Raw genomic sequence first — 27,689 nt, forward strand, 5'->3', positions numbered from 1 at the left:
ACAGCAGTTGGCCAGGCCGGCCTGACTGACAGACAACAACAGTCCAAACTGACCAAACCAAAACTAGACAAGACTTCCAGTCAGCTGCACTGGAAAAGAAAAAGAAGGAGAAGAAAAAAGAAGTTTAAAAAGTTGGATTAACCCGCCGAAGATCTGCCTTGAAGAGTTTTTGGTTCTTGGAGGTCACTATGAAAAACCTGGATCTGCTCCTGCTGGCATGTTGCTTGTGCAGCCTGAGCACATTGGGAGGTAAGCCACAAGCTGACACAATATACCCATGTTATAGAGCTGTGGTAGTCATGTAATGCTTCTTATGTGGATACTACACTAAAATCACATGTAGTATGCTACATAGAAAAGCAATAAACTTAATGTTCACTAGAAACCCACCAGATTAACTTTTGAAGCCACCTAAGAAATATCATTGGAATATATAATGTCTCTGGGACACAGTCTTAGCTCCTATGGGAATATTTACATAGTCATATGTAGTTGAAGAATGTGCACAGATTGGCTAAGCATAAACCATAGTGTTTGGCTATATAGGCCTGACGTACTGTAGACAAACTGCCTTTAGTTTATGTACATGCTCAATATGGACATGCTGTCTCTCTTGCTCGCTCATGTTATTCCAGTGTTTGGAAATAATGGTTTAATTATCAATGAAACAGCAGATGTACCACAGTGGGGCCCAGTGGCTGTCAGGGGCCTATCACACTTACGGTTTTAAGTCATAGTCTTCTATATTTTTATTGCCCCTTTTGAAATTTTACAAAACTGCACGTTTTATGAAAAATAAGCATAAATTCTACACACCACTTATTTAAGTTGGTGGCTTTCTCCTCAAAAGTTACGAATTAACACCTGCTGGGAAATCCTAATTTGTCCATTGAGCTTGCTCTATGTCATTTCTGATAAGTTGTGTGAGTGGATGTCAGTCTTTTTCTCAACCATTTAACAGCGGGCCAGTTCTTAGGCTGATGTATGAGTCCGTTTGCAGCATAATGTTTAACAGCCCCAAACAAACAAGCGGCGCTCGGAAGAGGAAGGATAGAAGAGAACAGCATGAGTTTACTACTGAACTGACGGCATTAGAGAAGTTTTTATTGACGTGCAATGCTAATGCTGCTAATGCTGTCATGCAGACTAACATTAGCTAAATTGGCTGCACTCACAAGAAACACAACAAAAATATTTGCACCGGGGCCAGTCATATTTATGTTACACTCCTGTTTAGAAAGGCCTTTATCCACAAGCGCACTGACCCAATTGAATCTTAGTTTTGTGTGTAACCATGCTAGCATTTGCTAATTTGCACCAAACAGGAAATGCAGCTGATGGTGATGGAATGTGTTTTGTTTTGCAGGTATTTGGTCGTTTCAGTCCAGTACTTGTCAAAATGTTTCGGTCAAAACCATAAATGTGAACCTCATGGTGGTACTAGATGAAAAGTCAGGGGACAAAGATAGGAGGATTTATCCTCTGATGACCATGAACATCTTCACACAATTTTAGGCAATCCAATTAATATTGTTAAGGTATTTCAGGCTGAATCAAAGTAGTGGAGCTACCACCCAACAAACCAGCAAATCCATCCCCAGATCCATGCCGCTACCATGGCCAAAAATGTCATATACAACAGAAAATTTTGTGATCAGGTACCATAAAATGATTATTACATTCACAGATACAAAAAGCAAATATTCAATAGAACTGGCATTTTGTCAAGAAGTCTTAAAGATATATTTCATCATTCTGGCGACTCTAATAACAGAAAGAAATCCAAAACCAGGTAAGCACTGGTGTAGTCATGTGAAGAAGAGGGAATGGAAGAAAAAAGAGAAGGAATAAGAAAATGAAATAGGAAATGAATGGTGCTGTGACAGAAGGTGTTATCTTTAACAGAAAGACCTGGGTCACTGCTCACAGCACGATAAAGGCAACTAAATATTATCAGAGAAGCCATAAAGCTATAAGTAATGATTATCAGCTAAGTGGCATCCACTTCTTCAGAGAAATCAATGACTTTCTTGTCCTCAGGCCGTAGATTTGATAACTGACCGCTGGTTCCTGGACAAGAACAGTACATTCAAACCACCCTAAGAAAGATGTAGTTCATAGTGAACTTTGCTGCTGTCAATGTCAATTTTGAAATCATGTTCATCAATGCTCAGCAAGTGCAAGTTATCATGTAGGAAAACAGCTGAGAGTATGAGAGTACATGTAAGTGCCTTTTCAAGTATAAATTCTTCTTCTGTCCTTTATCAAAGAGACTTCACATAAGCACAGCTTACAAATGACTATTTAAATTTGCCTCTGTGCTTTGTTGCCTCAAGTTATATTCATTGCCAGCATCCTTCACATGCTCAACACCAGCCTTCAACATTGTCTTACCTCATCTGATCTCACTGGTCTTGTGCTTTAAGTTTGACTTATTTACTAAGTCATCGGAACAAGACAGAGAGAAGAAAATGCTAATTTCTAGCCTTCCACATCCACCTCCCGTTTCTCGCCCATCAGCAGCCATGCGTCCCTGTGCCTAGCTAATGGGGGTGCCTTGCTGGGTGATCGTTGTCATTTATTCCTGTCAGGTCAGATCCTGCTGGGGCCACAGCGATGCCAAACATGATGAATGCTGCGTCACCAGAGCTGCTGATTATAAATGCTTCTAACCTTCCGACGCTGAAGAGGAAATGGCTGGAAATAAAACAGGGGTTTTGTGGAAAAATGCAAGCATTTGGATTTTGGGTTGATTTCACAACTTTGCAGAAATTTAAATCACTGCTAATGGACAATAACACAACTTGGTTGTGACAACTTGTCACAACTGGTTTTATCAACCCATCCACTCACCCCAACCTTTGCAGCTCTATATGCTACATCACCTGACTTCCTCCTTTGTTCATTATTACTACAGCTGCTAGAGGTCACCTCAATGTAAAACCTAACGATGGGTCATAATCCACTTGTACAGCTGAAGAGGACAATGGGTGATGAAATAAATGGACATTTGAATTAACTACTGCATGTTGTTAATACTGGCTGATTATGGGTGAAGAACATATATCTTAATGCACCTGCCTGATGTTTTTCATGGCTGTGAATTACCAGCAATGGGTTTCTTATATCTGTTGTTCACAAAATGATCATTGAGCTTGAAACCTGTCACACAAGTCCTGCCTATGTGTCATTCAGGTGCCTCTGATATGGAGAAGGCTCTGTTGAAGAAGCTCTTCTCCAACTACAACCTTAAGGTCCGGCCAGCACCCAGCCCCGAAGAGAGGGTGGTGGTCCGTGTGGGAATGATCCTCTCCTCCTTTGTTGGACTGGTGAGGAATTAAACCCTAACACACACAAAAACATATACAGGCACAGGAAATTACAGACAGATTAAAAACTTTCAGAGATGAAGAAGAGGAAAGAAAGAAACATTTGATGAGCATCACACCAATGCCAGATTAGAATGAAGAGTTCTGCTCATCTTGGACTGTTTTAAAAGCAATAATAATGCTGAGTGTTGAGTGTTGAGTGAACAGGAATGGATCCATCCAGTATCATCGGTTTAAATGTTCAAAGAAGCAGCTACAGCCAATGAAATATAGTGTACTAATGAGTTATTTCAGTCGTCATAGGTATGAAGCTGAAGATAGATACATCATCATAGTCTAGGTTGCAATGGGGTAATCTGGTGGACTTTAAGGCTTCATATAACTTTGAGCAGGCTTTAAAGGAATGAGTAGTCATTTGAGGAAATTTGCTTATTCACTTTATGGTGAAGAGTTGAATGAGAAGATCAATGCCACTGTTAAATCTGTCTTTATATAAGGCTATATAACAGCTGACTGAGCTGTTGGTTACCTTGCCTTAGCACACAGACAGGAAACGGGAAAAACAGCTGAGCTCACTCAGTCCAAAGGCAACGAAAACCACCTACTACATCTCTAAGGCTCAGTAATTAACATGCTGTATCTGTATTTTTTTTTTTTTATCTATATAAAACCTGGATAGTAAAGACAACAATGTGCAGGGTCATTTCTTAGCCAGGACCAATAAACAGGCAAACAGCAGAGACCCCACCAACAGATGGTCTTCTTGACTTCTTGTTTCTACAGCCCAAGCAAATATGATAATAGAGTATAATGTGCTGATTAGTGAGGTACAGTGGTGCTGGTAGAGGGTTTCCCCCATGTTTCCAGGCTTAGTGTGAAACTAAGCCTCTCTGCTGCTGGCTGTAGCTTTATGAGTAATGGACAGTCATGAGTTAAGAGTTCTGAGCTCATCTCAGCTGAAGAACTGTTTTAAAGGCAGTAATAATGTTATTGAGTAAACCTGAATGGTATCAATCTTCTCATCTAATGCTTTACCAGGAAGAAAATAACTCTCTTTAAAAATATGATATGAAAAATATGACAGTTAGGACACAAAATCTCCCGGGATGCATGTATCCCACGTGTCCCTGCTCTCTGATTCTTTGACATTTTACTGGGCTTCACTTAGGCTGAAAAACTGGGGTTCCTCTCCCTCGAGAGCAGCTTTGCCTCTGATAAATTTGTCCTTAAAATGATTTACACAGACTGACAAATGTCTCTACAAAGTTTTTGAGTACAGTGGTCTCTCCCCACACACTCCTATAGTCACACATGGCAGGATAACAAAGCACTTTACCTGTAAATGTAGTGCAGTTTTTATTTTTTTTTTATCCATAACTGTGAGTATATCTGAGTGCCATCTGGTTCTCCCTTCAGTGTGTGCTGGCCTGCTGAGTCAAACGGTACAAAGAGTCATGCTACTGATGTGAAGTACTGTAGTCTTATCCATCCATGCTAGAAAATAGTGTTTCAGCAGCTTGCACCAACAGATTCTCGGGCCGCGTGACTCCATAAAAAGGTAAAACAGGAGGATTGCACCACATCATTTTATCTGTTCCTTAATTTCCCCACGGCTTCTTTCTCTGTAGCATCCACACACACATACACACACACACATACACGTAACATAGTGTCACATTTGCATACACATCTACAGCACGCTCCGCTCAAGGTCAGTCTCACTCTGGAGAGGAAGTCACATGGGGTCTTTAAGTTGTGGAGTGTAACGATGTTAAAACTGACCCAGTTGGATGCTCCGTCCTCCTCTGCCCAGAACTAGTCAGCTGGATAACTGCTGCGTTATTATTAACATCCTGAGGTCAATTCAAACACTTATGGGCAGCATCACTAAGTGATAAGTCAGTGATGAGATAGGTGTTTGTGTGTCTGCATGAGAGAGAGTGTGTGTGTATTTGTGTGTGTGTGAGAGACACAGTCTCTCGCCCCCACCCCCTTCTCTGCTCCTGTCCCAGCTGTCTCTCTGACATTCCTCCTGGCGTTTTAAATAGCAGCCCCAGCTCAGGGACGCTCTGCCTTCTAGCTGCATAGACAATCACATGCTCACACACACACACACACACACAAAAATGCAAACACACGTGCACATTTATTCATTGCCCACAGTGGATACTTCACATGCAAACGCCTTCACCAAAGGAAGTGGAGGTGACTGGTGCGTATCCATTGCTGCCCACCAGCCAGTATCTCAAATGAGCTGTTGTCTCATGTAAATCATGTACAGTGTGGTGTGATCATGGACGTCCAACCGCAGCGCTGAATAAATAACATAACACATATATGAAAGAATATTATGAACAAGAGTAAATGGTTTGTCGTTAAAAAAAAAAAAAAAAATCACATTTCTCAGGTCAAGTCGATGATATTCCTGTTTTTAATGTAACAACATGAAGCAACACTGACAACATTTAATCCAGCTAATGCATTGTCACTGGATGAAGTCCAAATTCTTAAAACTGAACTAAAATAAAGCCAGAAAATATCGGGCATAATGCCATGTTGGATGGGTACATGACTACTTAAAGGGACATTCCAGTGTTTTTAAACCAGGATACTATGCTCATAATTAGGACCATTCTAACCATCATGCTGGCTTTAGCCTTAGTTATGGGAAACTCTAGCCTCCCAAAACTTTCCTAATAAACTGCAGTTTTACTTTTTATCATTTTAAACACTTAGTTGTAACACAGCACTCCAGGAGTCACCTGGAATCAGCTGTTGTAGCGAACACAGGGATCTACTTACAGGACAAAATCAAACTAGCTGCAATAATAACCAAAGGTTCTCAATCTTTGTTTCGTACTGTGTATAGCATTTTGGTTTCGGTCTTTTTTTGTGAATGTGAAACATAGTCTCTCTAGATCAGGGGTCATCAGAGGGACCTGTTAACACATGAAGATTTAGAAGTGCAACTCTTTGACAAACCTCTTTGTACACTATACTAACAAGCAGTCCCAGAAGTAGATCTTAGTGCCATCAGCTACAATGTAGAGACTCATTTATGTGTTTACTTTTGTCTGGATGCAAAAACAAAAATTTTACATTGAAGCTTCAGGGGATGTATTCAGGCACAGTACTGAGTGCAGGTGCTCAGAGCCCTTTATTTTACCTGTATCTCAAACCATCTTGCCATTTTACAGTAACATCTATGCAGCAACTATAATTTTCCAGATTGATGTGTTTTGTGTAAAATGTTGGGTGTTAAATAAAGAGGGAAAAGCTATTCAACTATGATCTGGCTCCAAACTGTATTACCCATTGTTGCGCCATTGTTGCACCAGCTGCAGCTCTGCAGGAGCAGAAGTTGATATCATATTTAAATTTCAGTGGTTAAGACTTGTCTCCTGAGGCAAATTAAGGTACTGACGTGTATGTAACAGCTGAACTCAGTTTTGTAATCAATCCAAACATGTATCTTTTTTTGGAAATTAGTTGGAGAAATATTTACAGTTTAATGCTCTCTCTGTCTCTGTCGTGAGTGGATCAGGAGCAGGGATCTTACTGCATATGGGACAAGACATGAACATTATTTATAAAGTAGATTAACCTCAGCTTATCCCGCTGATGTGTTTATTAATGTCAGGCATCATTTTATTCTGAAAATCCTGTCAGCAGCAGCCTGAGCAACACAGACACACAGACAGGTGAGCTGAAGAGTGATGTCGCAGTGAAAAATGTTGCCATAAGTTCAGGAGCTAATGAAAAATGATTCAAAATAAGAATAATAGTAAATTTGCAAAAATCACTGTTTGGCCTTTGTCACTCTGGGCTATTGATTGTAGATTGATGAGGGAAAAAATGAATTTAAATGATTTTAGCACGAGACTGCAACATAAGAAAATGTGAAAAAAGTGAAGGCCTGTGCTGATGAAAATAGGAGCACATCTGTTCCTTCAGACTTGCATGAATTGGACAACTGTGTGGGTGGACTTAGACATCCACACATGATGTAGACATGCTGTTCTGAATACTGTTCATGCACCTCTTGCCTGCATACACAGTAAATTGTTTTGTTGTATTTTGTCGAGTCGTGTTTCCCAAATCTCTAAATCAGAGATGGAAAGAGCAGAAATCGAAGTCAGAAAGGTCTCACTTATGAGAATAAGACTCAGGTAGAAAAATACTGGAATTTTACCTCTGCCTGAAATCACTTCAGCTCCTACTGAATTCATTGTATTAAGGACTAAGCTGTGAGATTGAAAAGAAGCATCAATAACAGATATTTTCTTCTAATCTCTCTTCAGAATATGAAAAATGAAGAAATGAGCACAGTGGTCGTCATGAATCTGGTAAGTCTGTTTATTTCATCACCTCTCACCAGCATTTTTACTGCATGTTTGTTTCTCCGGGGCTGCAAAGAAAATTCCGAGGGTTCACTTCAAGCCAAACACTCTCAGAGTAATTTGTTTGCTTCCTGCTGCACTAAAACAGAGAGTTACATGATGGGGAACCCCTATACACCTCATTAACACACAGCTCTGCAAGTGAATAACCTCCTACTATGTGTCATCAGTTTGACCAACCCAACCATGACTCAGGCTCCAGTGGAAAATGCACAGCTCAGTGGCAGAACACCACACAACCGAGCGAGAACACTTGGAGTCGTCGCAACAAAACAGAGTGAATGCAAAATGAGAAATTATGCAAATGATGTTTTGTTATGCTGAGACAAATGCTCAGGGAAAATGTCCCAGTAGAATCTAATTACAGCAGTGCAGCAAATGAAAAAATAAACTGATGAAGTCACCAAATGCAAGGTCTCCCCTCCTGTCATTATGTGTCTGTCTTGTCCCTGTCCCCTTATACGCACTTGTGTGTAACATCCACGTCCTTCTTCAACTAATCACGCAAACACTTCTTGTTTTTCTTTTCTTTTTTTTTAATTTTCAAACAGGAATGGACAGATTATCGGTTGGCATGGAAACCCAAGCAGCATGATGGAATTGAGGTGATGCGTATCCCAGCTGGGAGGGTTTGGCTGCCTGACATCGTCCTCATTAATAAGTAAGCATCAGCAAGGACTGAGAGGAGAAAATGTTTAGCCACTTTCCTCCATTTTTTTCTTTTTCTTTTTCTTTTTATCTAGGACAGTTTCTTTGTTGGCCCTAAGGTGCATTTAGTTTTTACCCTCCCATACATATTAATGTTCCTGCTCCATGGTGAAATATTAAGTTATTATCTACACTTATACTATAAAATATAACAAATGTCTTATGAGCAAAAACTTGATTTATGCCAAGAATATTAATTAATTTATGTTAAAGGTCGTGTTCGTCTGTTTATTGAGTGGAAATAGAGCCACTGCTCGCTCCACTGCTCCTGTAACACATCTACATCCACTCATGATTGTCAGCTTTAATTCTCGCCTGTTAGTCATATAATCAACTTTGAGCCTACCCCTCACACCTCCACTGAAGGTCATAATCAGTCCTTATAAAGCACTAATTGTTTAGGTTGTAAGAGGGTTGTGATGTCAAAGACGAGTTAATAATGTAATGTAAATCTGTATTAATCCATCACCCCTAATGTCCAGTGTTCACACCCAGGCCTGCTGCTGCCGTTCTAGTCAGTGTCCCAGTGTTCAGCAGTTTCCTGGACTTGAGCAGACATTTAATTGTCCTCCTCTGCACTACTTTACATGAGGGTGTTATTTTCCCAGACCAACTTGCATCACTGAGGCACAAATTTCACTTGTGAATGCATATAAACCAACATAATTGTTAACTGAATTTGTTTCATGTACGTCACCACTTATTGAATTTTCTTTATGAAGATTTAGCAAAACTAGATTTCTCCTCCAGAGTCTGTGCAGCAGGGGGAGGAATGCTACATTATTTCCTTTACATAACTACACTGCTCAAGAAACAAAGAAACTAAATGAAGACAATGTGCTATGTACAGTGCAGTTATTAAGTACAGTCACAAAGTATGCTACTTTATTAATCATGAATGCATTTCTTTTCAATATGCTTGCAAAACATAAAAACAGTGGCAAGGTCATACTGGTCACCCAGTAGTTACAGTACATGAACTGCTACATCGCCCGTTCACATCTGGCTGCCAACCCATGGTTTCCTTCCCTGTCATCTCTCTACTGAAGTCTGTCTAACAAACCCACGCAGTGCCAGTAAACCAGAATTACATCTACAGACTTTTGACTTTTGATGCTTCACTTCTAAAACTCTTCCACTGAACCTTTGAAGACTTTTGCAGATTGTTATAGGCGTGATGGAGCCAGAGCTGCTTCCAGTAGACAGTAGATTATAGTATAGTACCTGTGTAATAGAAAAACTATTTGTCACATCATTAAATTAGAAAATGTAGATACTTATAGAAAGTGTAGTCTCCTTTTCCACATATAGTACACGCTGCTTGTATAACTCCTCACTGCTCCATTCATCAACACTTTATAGGCAATTAAGCAGCATGGCTCCCTAATAACTGAGCTGAGTGCCCTGCTCAGCTGCTTCATCTCAGGAGGCGTTCCTCTGGGACCATGCACGTACACACACAAACATGTGCATACACACAAATGCAAAATTTGTGTATGCCCTTCTCTCTCTCTCTCTGTGTGTGTGTGATCAATGCTGGTCATTTTAGCAGCAGCAGCAGCAGCAGCACCTTCACGGCGGACAGGGTTTTAGGAGGGCCCACTTTAAGGACACAAGCCTCTCCCCTTGTTAAATTACCAGAGGCATAAAATCACACACTGCAGAATCTGTGTCTAATTGACTTGATGTCTTTGTTGTGTATTGTTGTTATGAGCTTAATGGCCAAAACTGCTCTGTATACAGCCAACATTAGTGCCGCACTCAGAAATGTCCTGTGAAATGTGTCGAGTTCCTTCCCGTTTTAACTGTGACAATTAAAATGTTTTAGTGGGGTCTTGCAGAATGGGACTGCAGCCAGATGTTGCTGCGCTCTACAGCTGTGGCGAGAGAACAGAAGGAGCAGTGTGACTGCAATAATCAGACGTACAAAACATGGTTACTCCGATTGTGCTCCCTCTTACCACAGCTTTACCCTGTCTGTCTTTTTTATGTAGATTCTGCTTTACTGTGCAGAACAAAGAGACGGGAAGGCTGGGTGAGTGAGAGGAAGTGCGACATGACATGAAACAAAGGCCTCAGGCTAGATTTATACCCAGTATGCTGCTTTTACGTGATATGTGCAACTGAGTCAGCAGGATACCACATTAACATGCTAATATCAGCCAATAGGGACTGGACGTTTAAAGATCTGTGCAAAACTAATCAGACTACTGGTTTTTGCCTTGTGTCAATGGTCATTTCAAAAACTAGTACTGCCTTGATATTTTAACTGAACCCACCTGATTACCTCTGTAAAAGTTACCAAAGGTCAGGATTTTTTTTTTTTTTTACTTTCCAAAATAAGAGTGTCTCTAAAACAGCCAATGCTGTTGTTTCTCTGGTGTGGACAGGTTTGACAACACAATGCAATCTGATCTGATTTGATATAATATTACAATATGTGATGCAGAACAAGAAATGAGATGAGACGGGATGAGGCGTTAGGAGACAATATGATGCACTGTGTGATACGAGATGAGATGATACATTTCAAGATGATACGGAGCCAAACAAGATGAGACGTTACAAGATGTTGGTATGACACGATACATTACTATATGATACTAGACGAGATGATATAGTACGTATATGACACAATATAAAATGAGACAGTAGAGTACAATATGTTATATTACAATATGATTCAATATGCGATGAGATGATACATTTCAAGACAATGCAGGAAAAGACGAGACATTACAAGATGTTAAGATATGATACTTTACAATACGGTATAATATGAGATGAGGTGATGCAGTACATTAGGAGATACAATACAATACAGGACACTGTGATATGTTGCATTACAATACGGTATGAGATGAGACGACATGTTATGAGACAATACAGAATGAGACAAGATGAGATGTAAAGAATTAATGATACATTATGATAGAATACAAAAAATGATGCAATATGGGTACAATATGAGACAATGTGACAGTACAGGTCAGTATAATATGTTACGTTCTATGGCTACCTTCCTTTTGTATGTATCTGTAGCATTGGAAGAAACTATGAGCAAACACAAAGGACAATATGCAAACTCTGAACAGCAGCTGGTGACCACTGAGTCACTGTGTCTCTGACATGCAGTCTAACCACAGTGTCACTGGCAGGTCTGCTTGTGTCACTGATTCACAATCATTTGAAGTAGAGGTTTTATGCACAACATATGTGAAACCGTCGATAAAAGGGATGAAGACAGTTTTTAATTAATGTTATCTTAATCTTTGTTTGCAGTAATGATGGGGTGTTTGATGTGGCCTTGCATGTCCATGTGCAGGTTTATAATAACGGCAGAGTAACCTGGACTCCCCCTGCACTATACTGCAGCTCCTGTGGAGTTAAGGTGAACATCAACATTCCTATGCTTTCCATTCATTCTCTCCTAAGCTTGCTCCTCTTCTGTCAGACTTTCTTACCTCCCTGTTTCTCTGCCCAGGTAACATACTTCCCATTTGACTGGCAGAACTGCACCATGCAGTTCCGCTCTTACACATATGACTCAACAGAGATCGACTTACAGTATGCACTGGACTCAAAGGGCAACGAGATACGGGAGATCCAACTGGACGAAGCTTACAGTGGTGAGGGTTTGATGGATGGATGGATGGATGGATGGATGGATGGATGGATAGATGGATGGAACAATATTGGGAACTGTGAGCTTTTTGAAATGATGGCGAAAACCTTTTTTAAACAAATAAATAAATGAATCTTTGAGTAGATTGAAACAATTCCATGTTTCAGTTTAGAGAAGAAAGTTAAAGATATGAACAGCAGTAATATTTGTATGCAGAGGAAATGACACTAATAGTATTTACAGTGGATATGTTCCTTTGATTGTTGTTTTTAATTTTCTCTTATTAGGGTACTTTCTACTTGCTTTTGCTTAACATCTAAACCATGGTCACAAGAGTATCTTTTACCAGTTCGACTGTGTTTGCACTTTTGTTTGGACCCCTTGTGGTATGCAGATTTGTTGCTTGTGCTGTGAAAATAATAATTTTGCTGATCTTCATTAAAATGTTTTGTAATGCTTAAAATGTGGATGCCCCTCCAGAGGGTGGCGAGTGGCGCATCATGCACAAGCCGAGCAGGAAGAGCATGAATGACGATCTGTACGAGGACATGATCTTCTACCTGATCATTGAGAGGAAGCCTCTGTACTACGTCCTGAACATCATCCTGCCCTGCATTCTCATCACCATCATCGCCATATTCAACTTCTACCTGCCTCCTGATGCAGGTACACAGAGTAATAAAGTACATACAAACCAGTTAACTGTGGTAAAGATGACTGAAGGCCATTTAGCTTTGTTTAGGATTATGCTGGTGTATCATTGCTCTCTAAAACTGCTAATAGCATTTCCTAATTGTGTTTGTGTGGTGTGTTTAAATTGGGCAGTAACACACTTGTCCAATTACTGGAACAAAGGGATTCAAGTCCAGATTAGATGTTGTTTCCTGGAGCACGGCTGAATCGATAACCTCAAAAATTAAAACGGTAGAAATCAGCCCACCAACTACTGAAAGTAATCAGATGCTCTACTTTGTTCTCTATATTTGGTTTCTCTAAGCCTGGTTCATCAAGTAATCAGTGTTGGGAATATAACATCCATGCCACTGTATGTATGGATATGTGCCTGTTGGCCCCAGTAAATCAAGTGAGTAGAAATATAAATGCGTCCACTGAGTTATGCAGATCAAAGGGCTACTAATAACATTAAATATTGGAAGACTCACAAGAAAAAGTTTTTAGGAACTGATGCAGCAGAATCACAGGTATCTGTCTTTCAACTCCAAAAACCCATTTTGAAATGCGGGTTTTCCTATAAAAATATGCATCTCTAAGCGCAAATTGAGTTAACCCTAGTGACATCATCAGGGACTTTAGAAATCTCATCCAAAGTCACAGAGGACATTAATCCACTGTCCTCACAGGCTGAGAGGTACTCTCCATGATGACTGAACTGATCTTCATGTGTAAAATTGATGATCTGCCCCTTTCGGATATGGACCGTACTCCAATTAAGATAATTCAGTGAACACATTTGCATTGCTTTACATAGTTAGAGTCACAACATGGCACATTGTTGTCTGAGACTGTCCAAAGAAAGAGGTGATTAACATGTGTCTTCCTTAGTTGAACCATGTCTTCCTGGAGTGTGAATCCAGATTTGTGCGTAACATCCTACAAGATCCACACAGCATGACCATGTTTAATGACTAATTTAAGCGGATAACACAAGGACACATAGAAGCCCTTTATCCATAGCTGTAGGTTGCGCGCGTGTGTGTGCAAAGTTTTCTCCATCTTTTCTAGTCTCTGCTCGTGGGACATCTCAAGGTCTACGCTCCTGCATGTCTGCAGACATGCATGCATGCTCATAAAGTATGATCCTCCCGCCTGATGCAGTGACAAGTCAAGGACATTTAAGTTTCTATCCTGTGTTTTCTCTTTATTTTTTAAATTTTTTTTTTTTGCTGCTGATCAATAATTTTATGCACTGCACTTGTCAACCAAGACAGAACTTGGACATGTTGACCTTTCTGCTTTCTGGTGACACAGTGTGATGGAGTCAGTAAGAGAACTCCTACTGCTTTGACAGCCACTGAAGGATCACACACTGCTCTAATACACATCAATTACTCATTGCCTACAACCTCTAACCAACCTGAGGTAAACACAGTTTGTCAGTGGCCTTGTAGAGGCCTCGCCCTATTGTCCAGCTTCACTTAGAATGGGAGATGAATTTTCCATTAGAGTCATTAGTGGTGAATAACATGGGCCAAATGCTGCTAAAACAGAAGATCTCACTCAGCTAGGGAGGAACAAGCCTTTGGTGAAACCCGATGAGTCAGAACACAGGCCTGAAGGAACATGATGCCATGATAATTAGTTTTGTCCCCACCAGGTGAAAAGATGGGTCTGTCCATCAACGTGCTGCTGACCCTCACTGTGTTCCTGCTGCTGCTGGCTGATAAGGTCCCTGAGACCTCACTGGGCGTCCCCATCATTGTCAACTACATCATGTTCACCATGATTCTGGTCACCTTCTCCGTCATCCTCAGTGTGGTCGTCCTTAACCTGCATCACCGCTCCCCCAACACCCACCTGATGCCCATGTGGGTCCGCAAGGTGAGGCGCAAAATAACATAGGCTGCAGGTTAAGTAATTTGATTGGATTCTATGTGTACGTGTTAGATTCATGATGTGTTGCTGGACTGGCATATTTGATGGTTTGGAATATCTAGACCCTAAAGATGTACTCACTGGAGAATTATTTATTGTGCTTAAGAAGAAACTTTGCCACTCTCTGTCCAGTGACGGCAGAGTCCAGCAGGAATAATTTACTAAAACCCAGAAATTAGCATGTTAGCACTTCCAGTTCACTCGTCCCAAACTGGGTTTTTTAATGGGTTTTTGGTTATATGGCTGAAATAAGGTCTGTGGTTGAGACAAACTCAAGACATTTTATTCTGCAACATAAAATATGTCGGTAAATACCCCAGTCTAGTTTAGTGGTGGTGATGTTAAGTCATGCCATGCTGGTGTAGTTCATTCATAGCCTTAGTAGGTAGTATGTAGTAATTAGTTTTCTTTAGTTCTGGTGATTGTATTTAGTATTCAAAATCATAAAAGTGGTCTTCACTTGTGAAGATTATCCTGCTGAACAATGCATGTAAGTGTCATCACATTTTTCTTGATTTCAAAAGCTAATGTAAAAATTCCATTTGGTCTTTTGTTGATGGACCAAAAGTGTTATGGTAACATCCAAGTTAGCTGACAAAAATATACTGTTGCCAAAGTTTTGTTCACCTAATCATATAATTGGAGACTAGATAATAACTGATTAAAACAAATACATCACAAATGCAGTCAAGATAATCCAACTAATTACGGCAAACGAGTGAAATCAGATGCAAAATTATATACACAATTTATTACTTTAGGGGCGTCTGAGCAGAAATTATGATGAAAAAATGAGTGTCTTTACAAAAAATGTATGTAAGTCTAAGATGAATTAAATTTAAGCAAAACATTATGTGGGCAAGCTTTGCCTCATTCCATCAGTGATGTAAATTGTGGGTTATTATAATTAATATAATGTTAATTTGTGTGCTCATTTGGTAATGAGGGCGGTGGCAGTTCAGGTTCAGGCACTCTGCTGAATTAAGTCCACACGGTCCTCAACACCCTGAATGACATGTTATACCATTAACCTCCATCAGTGGCTGTTGCCCTCACTCCACATTATGTGAAGCTAATTGGGTCCGAGCAGCAGCAGCTCTACACTTTCCTGTCACGCTTTCAGGTAACATTCACTGCAAAAGGCTCATACACACACAGGTGATTGATAGAACTGAACTGCGTGGTGCTGGATTGATGGGTAAAGGAACATTATAGGTTCTGCTTCTTTTCACTCCCACTCCTCAGACGATCAGTGTCAGTGTGAGACGGAAAGGTTTGTGCACAGAACATTAGTGGTGGGAAATTTCTTGACCCCAGAACTTGTAGTAATACTGTGGTATAATTTTTTAAAGCTGCGCTAATGAATATTTTTATTCTAACAATGGATCAAATGATAATGTGTAATATGAAAGGGGTCATTAGCAATGAAGCTCAGGTATAGAGGGTATTTACCATTTGCCCAACACATGCCTGGGTCATCAGCCTGAGTCTGGCCCATACACTTCCACCTCCTGGACAGAAGGCTGGAGTTAAAAATACTTAAGTATTCAAAGCAACATTTTTTTTATGTCAACACACTGTTGTATTGTTCCACATTTACAGAACCCTAATGACTCTGACACAACCTATTGAATTACTGACAAGAATAAGAAGATGAGTAGAATATTATACAAAGACTGTATACAAATGGACATAAAAACACAACTGACTTGACAAAAGTACAGCCATTGTTGTTTTCATGTTCCTCTGGTATTGTCTGACAGCTGCGAGGTTTTGTGTGTGTGCACCAGAATTGGTCCAGATGTAGGAGAAGCATCTGACAACCTGCTCTGACAAAATGCCCTCTTGGGGTCAAAACAAATAAATGAATGCATGTGGAATATTTTTTTCAACATGCTTAGGACAAAAGTAAAGACAACGTGAAGCTGGTGTATCACCTGCACACTTTTAAAAATCCTACAAACAAGGACAAGTAAGAAAGAAAGCAACAAGTTTGACATATTGTTTTCATTACAGCAGTTTATATAATGTAATTGGTAAATAACAAAGCCAAAATAGTATCTCATTATATATATGTATATATATATATATATATATATATATATATATATATATATATATATATATATATAATACAATAATAATATTCCAAAAACATGAAGGAAATATATAAACTGTTCTACTTTTAGCATTCCTTTGTTACACTTGTTAAGCTTTAATGGCACCAAGTGCCCAGTGTGCCACAGGAAGCCTGTTTAATAATTTGTTATAATATTTCTCATCTTTCACTTATGGAGGGAACAGCATGAAGCCAGAGGTTAATATCTCCTGATGCTGAGGGGGCAAATATGGTGTCGGGAAATATATAGGTGTCAATAATATCTCCCCTCTCCAGCTGAAGACAAATTCAAATGACCTGCCCTATGTTATACTCGTTTGTACTTTACATACACTTGGATCATTCTTAAACAGGAAAAAATCCATCCACTTATAAGAGTTATCTGTGATGTTAAATGTAAAGTAACAGACTCCTCTAACTTGTGCAGAGAAGGTGTCTGGAGCTGGATACTAGGCATTACCAGTGTTGGTATAGAATTACTTGACTTTCTGTAAGTGTTTTAAATGGTCCATATGCTCAAGTGCCAAGCAGTAGGAAATCCAACAGGTGTCACATAGGACTGATAAGAAATAACAAGTTCATGAGTATGTAAAAATTGAGGTAAGATGTCTGCTGAATATGAGCGTTGAGTCAAACAAAACTGTGTATTTTGCAAAATTATTCAGGATCTGAATCTGTTCATATTTGAACACATGTTACAAGTGGAATATTCCAGAGCAGGAGGATATGGTGTACTGGGGTATAGTTTGGATATCCATTAAATAATGCAAGTCACAAAAATGTATTTATTCTGTTAAAGGTACACTGTAGAGTTTTTGATCAGTAATAGTGCAATGAGCCTGGGGGTCCTCAAGGGGGTCATGAGATAAGTTGTGGGTTGCCAGATGTTGTGGGAAAAGAACAAAATAACACATTAGGATATAGTTCAGACAGGGGAATGTACCTGTATTGAGTGTGTTTGTGACAGACAGTTTGCATGCCCATGAGTAGTAGCTAGTTTTGCCAGTTATGTCATGGAACAACTGTACAGCAATAACGTCTAACACCTGTAATAAGTATTCCCACAGTGGCAGTCTCATGGTAGATCACCTGAAAGTCTGACAGCAGCACCAACCTGATTATTCTGATGGGTCATGGCTTAAAAAAGTTGAGAACCACTGCTATGGAGCAATTTTATTTTGAGTGAATCAATTAAGTTATCAGAAAAAAAAAAATTAAAAATTGGAAATGCTTTATCAGGACAGAAAGGCATTGAACTCACTTGTTAAGCCTCAAGGATACACACAATTTATTTTGGTGAAAAACACTGAATGTAAACATAACTTTGTTTGTTTACAAGAAAACTCTAAGGGCATCTTTAATTATTGAAATTATTATTTAATTATTTAAATTATCTGTATTTTTTTTTCCCCAGCTTGAAGGGATATATGCTGTTTCAGGGTTTTCTAAACCACTTCAAAAAAATAAGAGTTTGGTTAAAGAATATAAAAATACGGAGTATACATACTCAGTGCTATCTCTGACCCTGTTAATTAATTTGAGTGAAAACTTAAAGGCACCTTGTGAAGTTTTTTTAGTCGTTTATTTTAATGTTTATTTTTATAGGAACAACTATGCAGCATTAATTAATGCCCCACACCGTAGAATTTACAAACAAAACGTGTTTTGCAGTGCCCGTCCCTAGAGTTTGACCATTGATAAGTAGCATTATGGAGCCATGTTTGTACAAGAGGGTCCCCACTTTGTTTGTGTGTGTGTGTGGGGCACCTGTAAAAGATTTAGTTTTCTGTGAACAGTATGTGCTCAAATCCCTTTATAGTTGCACTTGGATTATAAGCCTTGATGATTTGTTCCTTGGTTTCATATATACATTTACTGCACTCGCCAGTAGGGGGCATAGAAAAGTTCTTGGTGACACTCAACTACCAGCTATGGGGAGGAAGGCCTGTGGCAGTGTAGAGAGAGAGAGAGAGAGCGGGATTTTGTCCTGGAGGTCTGTCTGTAAGGGTGTGTCCAATGCTGCTGTACTGCAAGTGCGCTTATGTCCACCTCGTCTTGGCTGGTGAAGTAGTGGTGGAACACGTGCACCACACAGACAAAGTGGGGACCTGCCCACATGTGAGCAGACGTGGCCTAGGTGTGGATTCATGCTATTCAAGGTACTAATTCACCACCAAAGGCATATATATTTAACATGTTTATTTGGCCTCAAGGGGACACACAGTATATTTTCGTGAGTAACACTGAATGAAAATATGTTTGTTTACTCCATGTGTTTCTAGTATTGGCACACACAATACCATCATCTCTCATATCTTACATCAACTGTGTGTGACTCACTGCTCTGCTGTCTCACACACAGAGGATATTCTGTAGTCTGTGTGAAATACGACAGGTGTCGTAGTGATAAACTGTTAAACAAAAGGTCAGAGGTCATATAAGGAAATTGACATATTTGCAGCCAAATTAATTCATTCTCACTAATAAAGCTGTACATTTTAAGCCGAGATGTTTCACCTCATGCGACGTTCACTATTGCAGCTTCAGCAGGTTCCTTGCCAATGGGCCATTAATGGCATCCATCTGTCAATACAGGCAAGCCAAGAGTTATTTTAAAAGATGGCTATAAAATCACTGAAAGTGCAGATAAAGAAGCCATTTACAACATTCATGATATTGATCAAGGCAGACATTTGGCCCAATCATTTGCTTGTTTATCACTGATTCCTCTGATCTCCTCCTGGAAGGTAGTTCCAAGTCTGAAAGCCAAGTAGTACCAACTGATGGTTTTATATATATATATATATATAAAACCATCAGTTGGTACTACTTGGCTTTCAGACTTGGATTTTTGTTAAGTTTTAACATTTATTTCAGTTTTAATCACACACATCTTGGAGTTGCCCACTATAGTCTTTTACTAAGGAGATCCACTGGAGTGCTTTGCTCAAGGACACCTTGAGAGTAGACGTTGAGGAATTAGAAGAAATTACAAGTTTGGTTTCCCCACCCACACCATTCAGCAGCAACTGTTCTCAAAGGTTATCTCACTGCTGGATTTCGAGTCATTTTTCATCCTTAATAGGCAAATACAGGGCAAGTACATTTCAGGTGTCCAATAAATCATGAAACAAGAATCCAAATAAGTGGATTTTTAATACCTGTAAAGACTTTGAGGTCTGTGTGAGCCAACAAGCTATCGACTGGAAGTGGAAAACACAGTTAAATAATCTTTTGTTTAGTAATGTGGTTTTCAGGCAAACTGAATGGACATTTTGATATTTGTGATTTCAAGATTTAAACTCAGAACAGCTCTATTTGCATCCGGTCCAAAGAGGCGTGAAAGGGAAGCTGACTTTACTCTAAATTGTGGAGTTAACTCTGTTGTTCACCCTCCCCTTCCTCCTAGATCTTCATCCACATGCTACCTCCTTACCTTGGCATGCTGCGGCCAAAAGTGGAGACCCCCCTGTCGCTGGAGAGCATGCCCCGCCGAGAGAAAAAGAAGGTCGCCATCAGCAAAGTGGCCGATGAGTACTTCATCCGCAAACCAGACTCCTCCATCTTGTTCCCCAAGCCCAACAGGTGAGACCTGACTATAGGAGTTATAGGTGTATGTGTTTGTCTGTGTGCATGTGATTGTATGTGGTGCACGTTTTCATCACCATGTTTTGCACAGGTATCTGAAGGCCTGTCCAGACCTTCAGATGTATTTAGATGAAAAAAAAAACAAACAAATTTTCACCCTTTGTTATTCATGCTAGTTTACAGTTCGACCAGTTCAGTTCATTTACTCCAAATATCCAATGACACAACTGTACAATTTACTAGTGTAGCATCTGACTGTGCACACAACATAATAGAAAATGTGTCCAGATTTAAATATTGACAGTTATACAGGACCTCGCTAACATGTTTATGAAGACATACACTCAAAAGCAGTGCAATTTTTCCTGTTATTTAAATGTACACAATTCAATATATGAGTGTTTCTGAAATTAAAACAACAAATAAACTATTTGAGGTTTTAAAAACAAGGAAACATTTCCGGATCCTCCAGCAGCTGACTTGTGACTCGTTCTTTCTACAATGGAAATGAAACATTTTTCAGAAAGTTGGTCCCAACACTGCTTTCACCTTTAGTTCAGTTCATCCCAAACCAGCTCAACTGGAGACTGAACAAGTCTGGAATCTGGTCTGGTCTTCCATCATGTTCTGTTCTTCTAACATTTTGCCTCATTATCTTGCTGTGGGATGAACCCCTCACCAATCAGTCTGTCTTTGTTATTTGCCTCTTTCAGTCTTCCTTCCTGCAGAACAGCATATTGTCCTAATGATGCATCAGAAGGTGTAGTGACAGTTTGTTCTAACACTGCCTTCGCTCAGACAGAGGGTTTCTCAGTCATCAACCTGTAGGAATAGTTTGGATTAACTTTCAAGGTTTCATTTGCTTCCATTGCTGTAGGAAAACTGGAAGTTAACCAAGGCTTCTTTTCTATGACATTTACATGACTTTTTTGTTTTTGGTGACTACCCTTTTTTTTATGTTAATTTTATTCACTGCTACATTTCAGTTAAAATTGGGAAGATGTGGGTGTTCTAAAGTTCTAAAAATGATTTGTGCTTATAAAATGTCATTAAATAGACACTGAATCAGTATTCACCACTGGGAACTGCATAAAATTATATTATGGTACTCTTGAATAAACTAAGTATGTTAAATATCCATAGCCTATTAATGCCTCAATAATATTATGTAATTATGAGTTATGAGTGTTTAGTGGTATGTGTTAGTGTGTTCTTTCACTGTGGGGGTATTCCACAGGTCTGATATATGTGAGGCTGAGTGCTTCCAGATATTGGCTATAAATCTGTCGTGAGTAAGTATCAGCTGAACCGATAGGACGGTGGTTTCTGTGCTTGCATTAACGGTAATGTAAAAAAAAAAAAAAGGGGGAATTTCACTGTTGTCCGGGAGGAATCTCCACCAACACTCTGCTTGTGTAAGAAACTTTCCACCATATATATTATATATAGATGTATTTTTAAACTCATCTACTACAGTGTTTTGAGTTTATGATATTCATGCCATTTCCAATACACAATCCACATGTGACTCTCTTCACTTTGAATAACTTCTTTCAGCAGAAGTGATTAAAAACACTTTAAAAGTAAACTGCCAAGGTGTGTTAGATAGCACTTTAAAATGAAATCCAATGGTTTATCTAACATGTTCTGTGTTTATTATTCATAGAATTTCAAGTCTTTGAAGCAGGTTATCTTCGAACTCAGCTGCCCAGCACTTCCTGTTTTATTTTCGCCCCACAGCTTGCATTTGTCCTGTGAACGTCAACTCTTTTTAGTACCCTATTACACACCATTTCTTCCCATACCTGTATCTTAGTTGTCATCTAGATTGCGAAACTGAAGTGATGTGCTCGGGGTGTTTGCAGGACTGCTTTGCTCCAAGCTGTGCCTTTAATGACACTGAGCAAACACACTTAGATGTCTTCTCAACAGCCACCATTAAATGTCCTGTATGCAAATATTACAGTGTCCTTTTTTTTGGAGCAGGTGCAAACTAACTTATCAGGGAACACGTCTGAGACATAAAAGCTAGTGGTTCCCTTTCTGACCATCCAACCATGCAGGATTTTGTTTCTCTGAGTGTTTACCTGAAATCTGCTATATCTTTATTCGTTCACTCAGAAAGCAGTCAGCCAATCAGAGGAGAGGCTCAGAGCCCCTTTTCTGATTGGCTCACCCACCTGTGGTTACAGAGGGTAGCCTTAAAGAGCAAATGTAAAACAACTCTGAGATGGTTTTTGGTTCTTAAAACCACAAATAAATCATCTTATGGACATCAACACTTCAAATAAAACACTGGAAAAGTGTAAAATATGGGATCTTTAAGGTGCATGGAAATGCCTCTGAAAACAGCGTTGAAACATAAGTTCCCGAAGAGCTCTGGAGAAACCCAGACTGATGAGTTTCATCAGGGCGCTGTCCCTGAAGCTGTTGAGTAAGGAGCTGGATCTGGGCCAATGCTGGCACACAAACTGGTGACAAACTGTTCTATCTGTCGAACCCTGGTCGAACCCTGGAAAATCGTGACCTTGGTTTTAGTAGACTTCATAGTAGCTGGACGTCGGCTCCTGTCTGACATCCTGAACCAGCCTGCCTCTCTGCTGCTCTATTAATACACCCCAAAAATCTTCCTCACAGTCTGTAGCTGTCCCTGCCTCTCTATCCTCCAACTCCTGTGAGAAGTGAAATGTATCCAGAGGGAGAGACTGGAGGAGGCATAGAATCGCTGCTAAAATAATAATGACCCACGCAAATCGACTCTGACACATTGGAGCAGGACGCTGCGTGTCTAGGTGAAAAAACGGGTGATGGAGGAGGAGGGGGGGGACTCTATTAGAGCAGTTTGATGAGACAGCACCATCTCTCTTGAGTCCACACATACACACACACACGCACCTTCTTAATTGGGTTTAGTGCATGTCTTTGCACCAGATGCAGCCAGTTTTAGTTGAATTAGTCTCCTGAATAGTCATTTACTTCTCGCTGATGAAGTGCTACTGTGAGCCACGCAGGAGGGGAAAAGGGAGGAGGGGTTAAGAGGCCACATCATGCCTGTCCCCCCTCTCTTTCCCTCCCTCACTTATCTCGCTCTCGCTATCTGACGAGGCTCCACCTCTTTCAGGTCACAGCCTCCTCACCTGCCACGCTCACAGGAGCAGCAGCGGTGGCAGCGCTGCATTGTAACCCCCCAAATACCTGCGTTGAATACCAAGCAGCTCTCTGCTCTGCCCCGTCAGCCGGGCTACTCCACACATGTTCATGTTCCCTTATAGACGTGGTGCCATACTGCCCTCTGGTGTCCCTCTACCTGGCCTACAACTCATTTGAACTGTGATTTTTTTTTTTTTTTTTTTTTTGCCAAGGGTTCTAAAACTGTTTGTGGAAAAGGTGTTTAATATTTGAGGTGTTTCATAAGTAAACAGCCGTCTGGCAACGATAGAGTCCAGCTGTTCTGCAAACAGGATAATGTTCATTTATGTTTGTATGGACAAGGTCATGAGGTCATGAGGACCAACAGTAAAAGTTTTACAGACTTTGTTAAAGGGCAGTACAACTTAAAATGTAAAATATGTAGATGCTATCTCTAGTTTAACATTGTTTAGTACGATCTTTCATACAACATTTGCAAGTACACATTTGAGAGGCAATGCATCATGGCTTAAAGTGTGACTATGTGTATGTGTATTTCTTACTCCTTTGTATGTAATATGCCCAGAGATCTCATTATCCTCTTGTTCTCTTAGTGTTGACCCTCAGTCCTTTGTGTTATAATTAAATGTGGAATTTAATGACATCAGTAAAAAGATGTCTGACAATCTTGGAACATTCAGACAAACTGATATAAATAAGCTCCCAGGTTTGCCTTAACTGGAAAATAATACAAAGACTAACTATAAACTTGTTTCCCCAACTTTCTGTCAGGATTTAGAAATGACAACCAACACCGCAACACCTCAAATTAAGACCCATGGTGTAATAAACCAGAATTATCCTTTAATTTCAGAGACAATGTCATTTCTCAACCAAGCATTGTGGCTGTGATGTCCCACTGAGAGAGTCATGCTTTTATCCCTGCTTAAGGTTATAGGAAATATTAGACCTCTGGGTCTGTCCCTCTACTGGAAGCAGCCAATGGAAATCCATGTGTCATCGCTGAAGGACATGCTGCACTATACTACGCATAGAAATGAAGGGAAAATCAGAGCAAGAATTGTTGAAGGGTAACACTTTGAGTTTCATCAGTAGCTCTGTGTTACTGCGACATTTACAAAGCAAATTGTCCCTTCCTCAGTTCATTACACTCAGGGGTCTTGTTCTGGTATGACCAGCAGTTAAAGCGGCTATGCTAATGCTAGCAAACTTTATGACTCTTCTCAAATTATATTGCTGTTACGCTCCGGTACATTTCAGCTTTTACCATTACACCGTGATTGGTTCCTGTGGCTAATGTATTTTGTTCAACAAAAGTCAGTCTCACTTAAAGCCGGACTGCTGCAGTGGAGGGTTTGTAGTTTTACTGGGAAGCTCACAGTTGTGAATGTGCGAGGATGCAAACATTATGAAAAGTGGATTTTGAAGGGAAGCAAGACACCCTAGAAAAATTAAAGTTGCTCTCATTAACACTGTTCACCACGTGGCAGCTGAAAATAAGTGATTTTTGCAACTTAAAAAACCTTCTTCCTCTAATATATAATCCTTGGGGCCTAACTTGCTTGCTGAGAAAGCACTCTCAATCCTTTCCTTTTCAGCATAACAAATTATACACCCTAATTTTTGGCAGCATTATGTGCTGACGTAAGTGCATGTATGATTTTAGGAAAAAAAAAAAAAAAGATTAGGAAAAAGAGTCTAGTCATAATAAAAGTCTGTAATGTTAAAATAATGAGTGACAAAAAACATTAGGAGCAACTTTCTCCAAGTTTCCCCAGCAACTCCTCACACCCCATAGCAACTTATGGCTGGTAACTGAAGGCAACAAGTAAACACTGAAACATGCACACACACACACACACACACACACACACCCACATACACATACTGAGGGTTTCTCAGCCAGAACAGCCCAGTCAGCATATGCAGAGCAGTGACTCCCTCACTGGCAGAGTGAGCCCGGGGAGCTCCTCTGACCTTCTCTTTATTCCTGTCTGAATGACAGAGGAGTGCGGAGGAGACGTGCAGCCTGCCTCATAAACGCTTCACTTTACAGCTTTTAATTAGCGTGGACTGACATCTGCTCGCGCGTTGCTACATTCCACAGGCCCGTGTGCAAAATGTGTTCAGTTCGGGGGAGCTGACACTTTATGTGGTCTCAAAATATTGTCCTTTGATATGTTGTGTGTGTGTGTTGTGATGTGCAGGTTTCAGCCAGAGGGCATGTGCACGGACCTGAGGAAATTTATCGACGGCCCCAGCAGCTACCTCTCATTACCTGACGAGCTTAAGTCGGCCATAGAAGCCATCACATATATCGCAGAGGCTCTGCAGGCTGAGAAGGACTACGAAGCTGTAAGTTTGTGTTACGTTTGTGTTTTTCTTTATATCTCATGGCTCTGTGGTTCTTGCCCCGATTTCTTTTGACCCTTCTATCCATCCATCTTTCCATCACTATCTCTACCATCTATCCTCTCCCTTCTCCCCGTCATCCTATCCGTCCATCTCCTTACCTCGTCCAGCTGAAGGAGGACTGGCAGTACGTGGCTATGGTGGTGGACCGCATGTTCCTCTGGATCTTCGTCGTCTTCACCACCGTGGGAACCTTGGCCATCTTCGCCGACGCCAGCTTCAACCACACACCCACCGACCCCTTCAAGTCCCCCTGAAGCACTGGAACTTTTGTGTTTCTTGAACCACCTTCTTTCTGGTGTACCACCTTTAAGAAGAAATCACTGTATTAAAGTGCCAAATGATTTTCTGTGTGTAGTTCATCATAGGCCCTCACATTTTTTACACTGCTAATTTAGCTTTCATTTACTTTTTTGTGCTGGCAAACCCAAAAATGGCCTCCAGATGTTTCTTCTATCCATTTGAATGTAGACAGTGCAGATGAAATACATAATTTCTAACACAACACCTCAGTTTTTGGCCATATGGAAAATACAGACTGTGATTTAAAGCTTGTAATTCTCGGACTTAAAACATAAGTCTTTTAGAACCATGTGTAGACCCTTGGCTGCAGCACTGCCTCAAGACCAAACCTGACAAAATTTGATGTACCAGGTCAGATTTTTATGCGTTACACTTGAGCAAAAGAGCATGCATCTGTATTCTATTTCTATATCTATTTCAGGGGATGGCATGTTGTTGAGCAGTTGACGTTTGTCAGATAGTACACTGTCAAGAGTTCCTGCAATGTGAAAGTAAATGCAAATGAATGGACATCTTGAGGTTTCTTGGCTGAATGAGCAACAGCGCTCAAGACCTTCTCAGCCTCAGTATTGTTACAGATCACTCGACATAGATCATTTAAACTACCCAAAACTGCAAAGGACTATGAGCATTGCATGAAATGTAACTACCAAGCTGTAGTTAGCATGTCTTATGTGTAGAAATACATTTATCTTATCTACGGGTGTGTTTTTTAGCTCCAGACTTCAGGTCTGAAGGGTGTGGACCCAGTATTTGATATTCATATGTGGTGTTAACGCATAAACACCAAGACAAAGAAGAATGAGCGAGCCGTACGACTTTCATTTCCCTGTGTCAGAATGTGCCGGAGCGTGGCACATGCTTTGTGGATATTTTTGCACACCGTAGTAATCCTCTTTGTATTTTCAGCACGGGTGTATGCGTGGAGCAACACGCCAACTCAATTCCCCAGCCACACCAATAGCCTGCGGAATTCCCATCATATAGAAGAGGTGTGCCTGTCAGTTTTTTGCATTCTTGCAGACACACACATACAATCACATGACAACAAACACACACCTGCTCTATTAATCTTGTGCTTTCATTGTTGTGTTTCTTTTTTTTTTTTTAATAAAGATCTGAGGGGAGCACATTAAAGGCTCCATCTGTTGACAGAATGTTGCTGTGAAAGTTGCGAGCCTCACTCCGTCTCCTGCCCGCTCTGCTATTAATAACTGTCCTCACACACACACACACACACACACACACACTTGCAGTGGTTATGGACACTGCTTCATGGGCTTCCCTGATATTTCTCTATGTTAATAAACTCATGCATACATGCAGCGTGAGCTCCATTAGCTGAGGCATTTGAATGCTGAACACCTGCAGTCAGTCTCAATATTATAGACCTGGCTGCAGCGTTATTGCCACACCACTGTTAGAATTACGCTCATTTCTAT

The 27,689-nt window shown here is 40.3% G+C and overlaps 1 protein-coding gene across 1 annotated transcript; it reads left to right on the top strand.

The window, feature by feature from the left end:
• Positions 1–27,404, top strand: chrnb1 (cholinergic receptor, nicotinic, beta 1 (muscle)). The gene is made up of 11 exons (XM_071477916.1): positions 1–249; positions 3,196–3,329; positions 7,631–7,675; positions 8,281–8,390; positions 11,720–11,828; positions 11,922–12,066; positions 12,543–12,728; positions 14,398–14,621; positions 20,204–20,379; positions 25,740–25,887; positions 26,055–27,404. Exons 1-11 carry the CDS (start codon positions 189–191, stop codon positions 26,199–26,201), a joined length of 1,485 nt encoding a protein of 494 aa, XP_071334017.1. The 5' UTR covers positions 1–188; the 3' UTR covers positions 26,202–27,404.
• Positions 27,405–27,689: the final 285 nt, after the last annotated feature.

Source organism: Trachinotus anak, unplaced genomic scaffold (genome assembly GCF_046630095.1).
Source record: "Trachinotus anak isolate AG129_WGS33_773 ecotype Australia unplaced genomic scaffold, CSIRO_AGI_Tana_v1 ptg000005l, whole genome shotgun sequence".
NCBI lineage: Eukaryota > Metazoa > Chordata > Actinopteri > Carangiformes > Carangidae > Trachinotus > Trachinotus anak.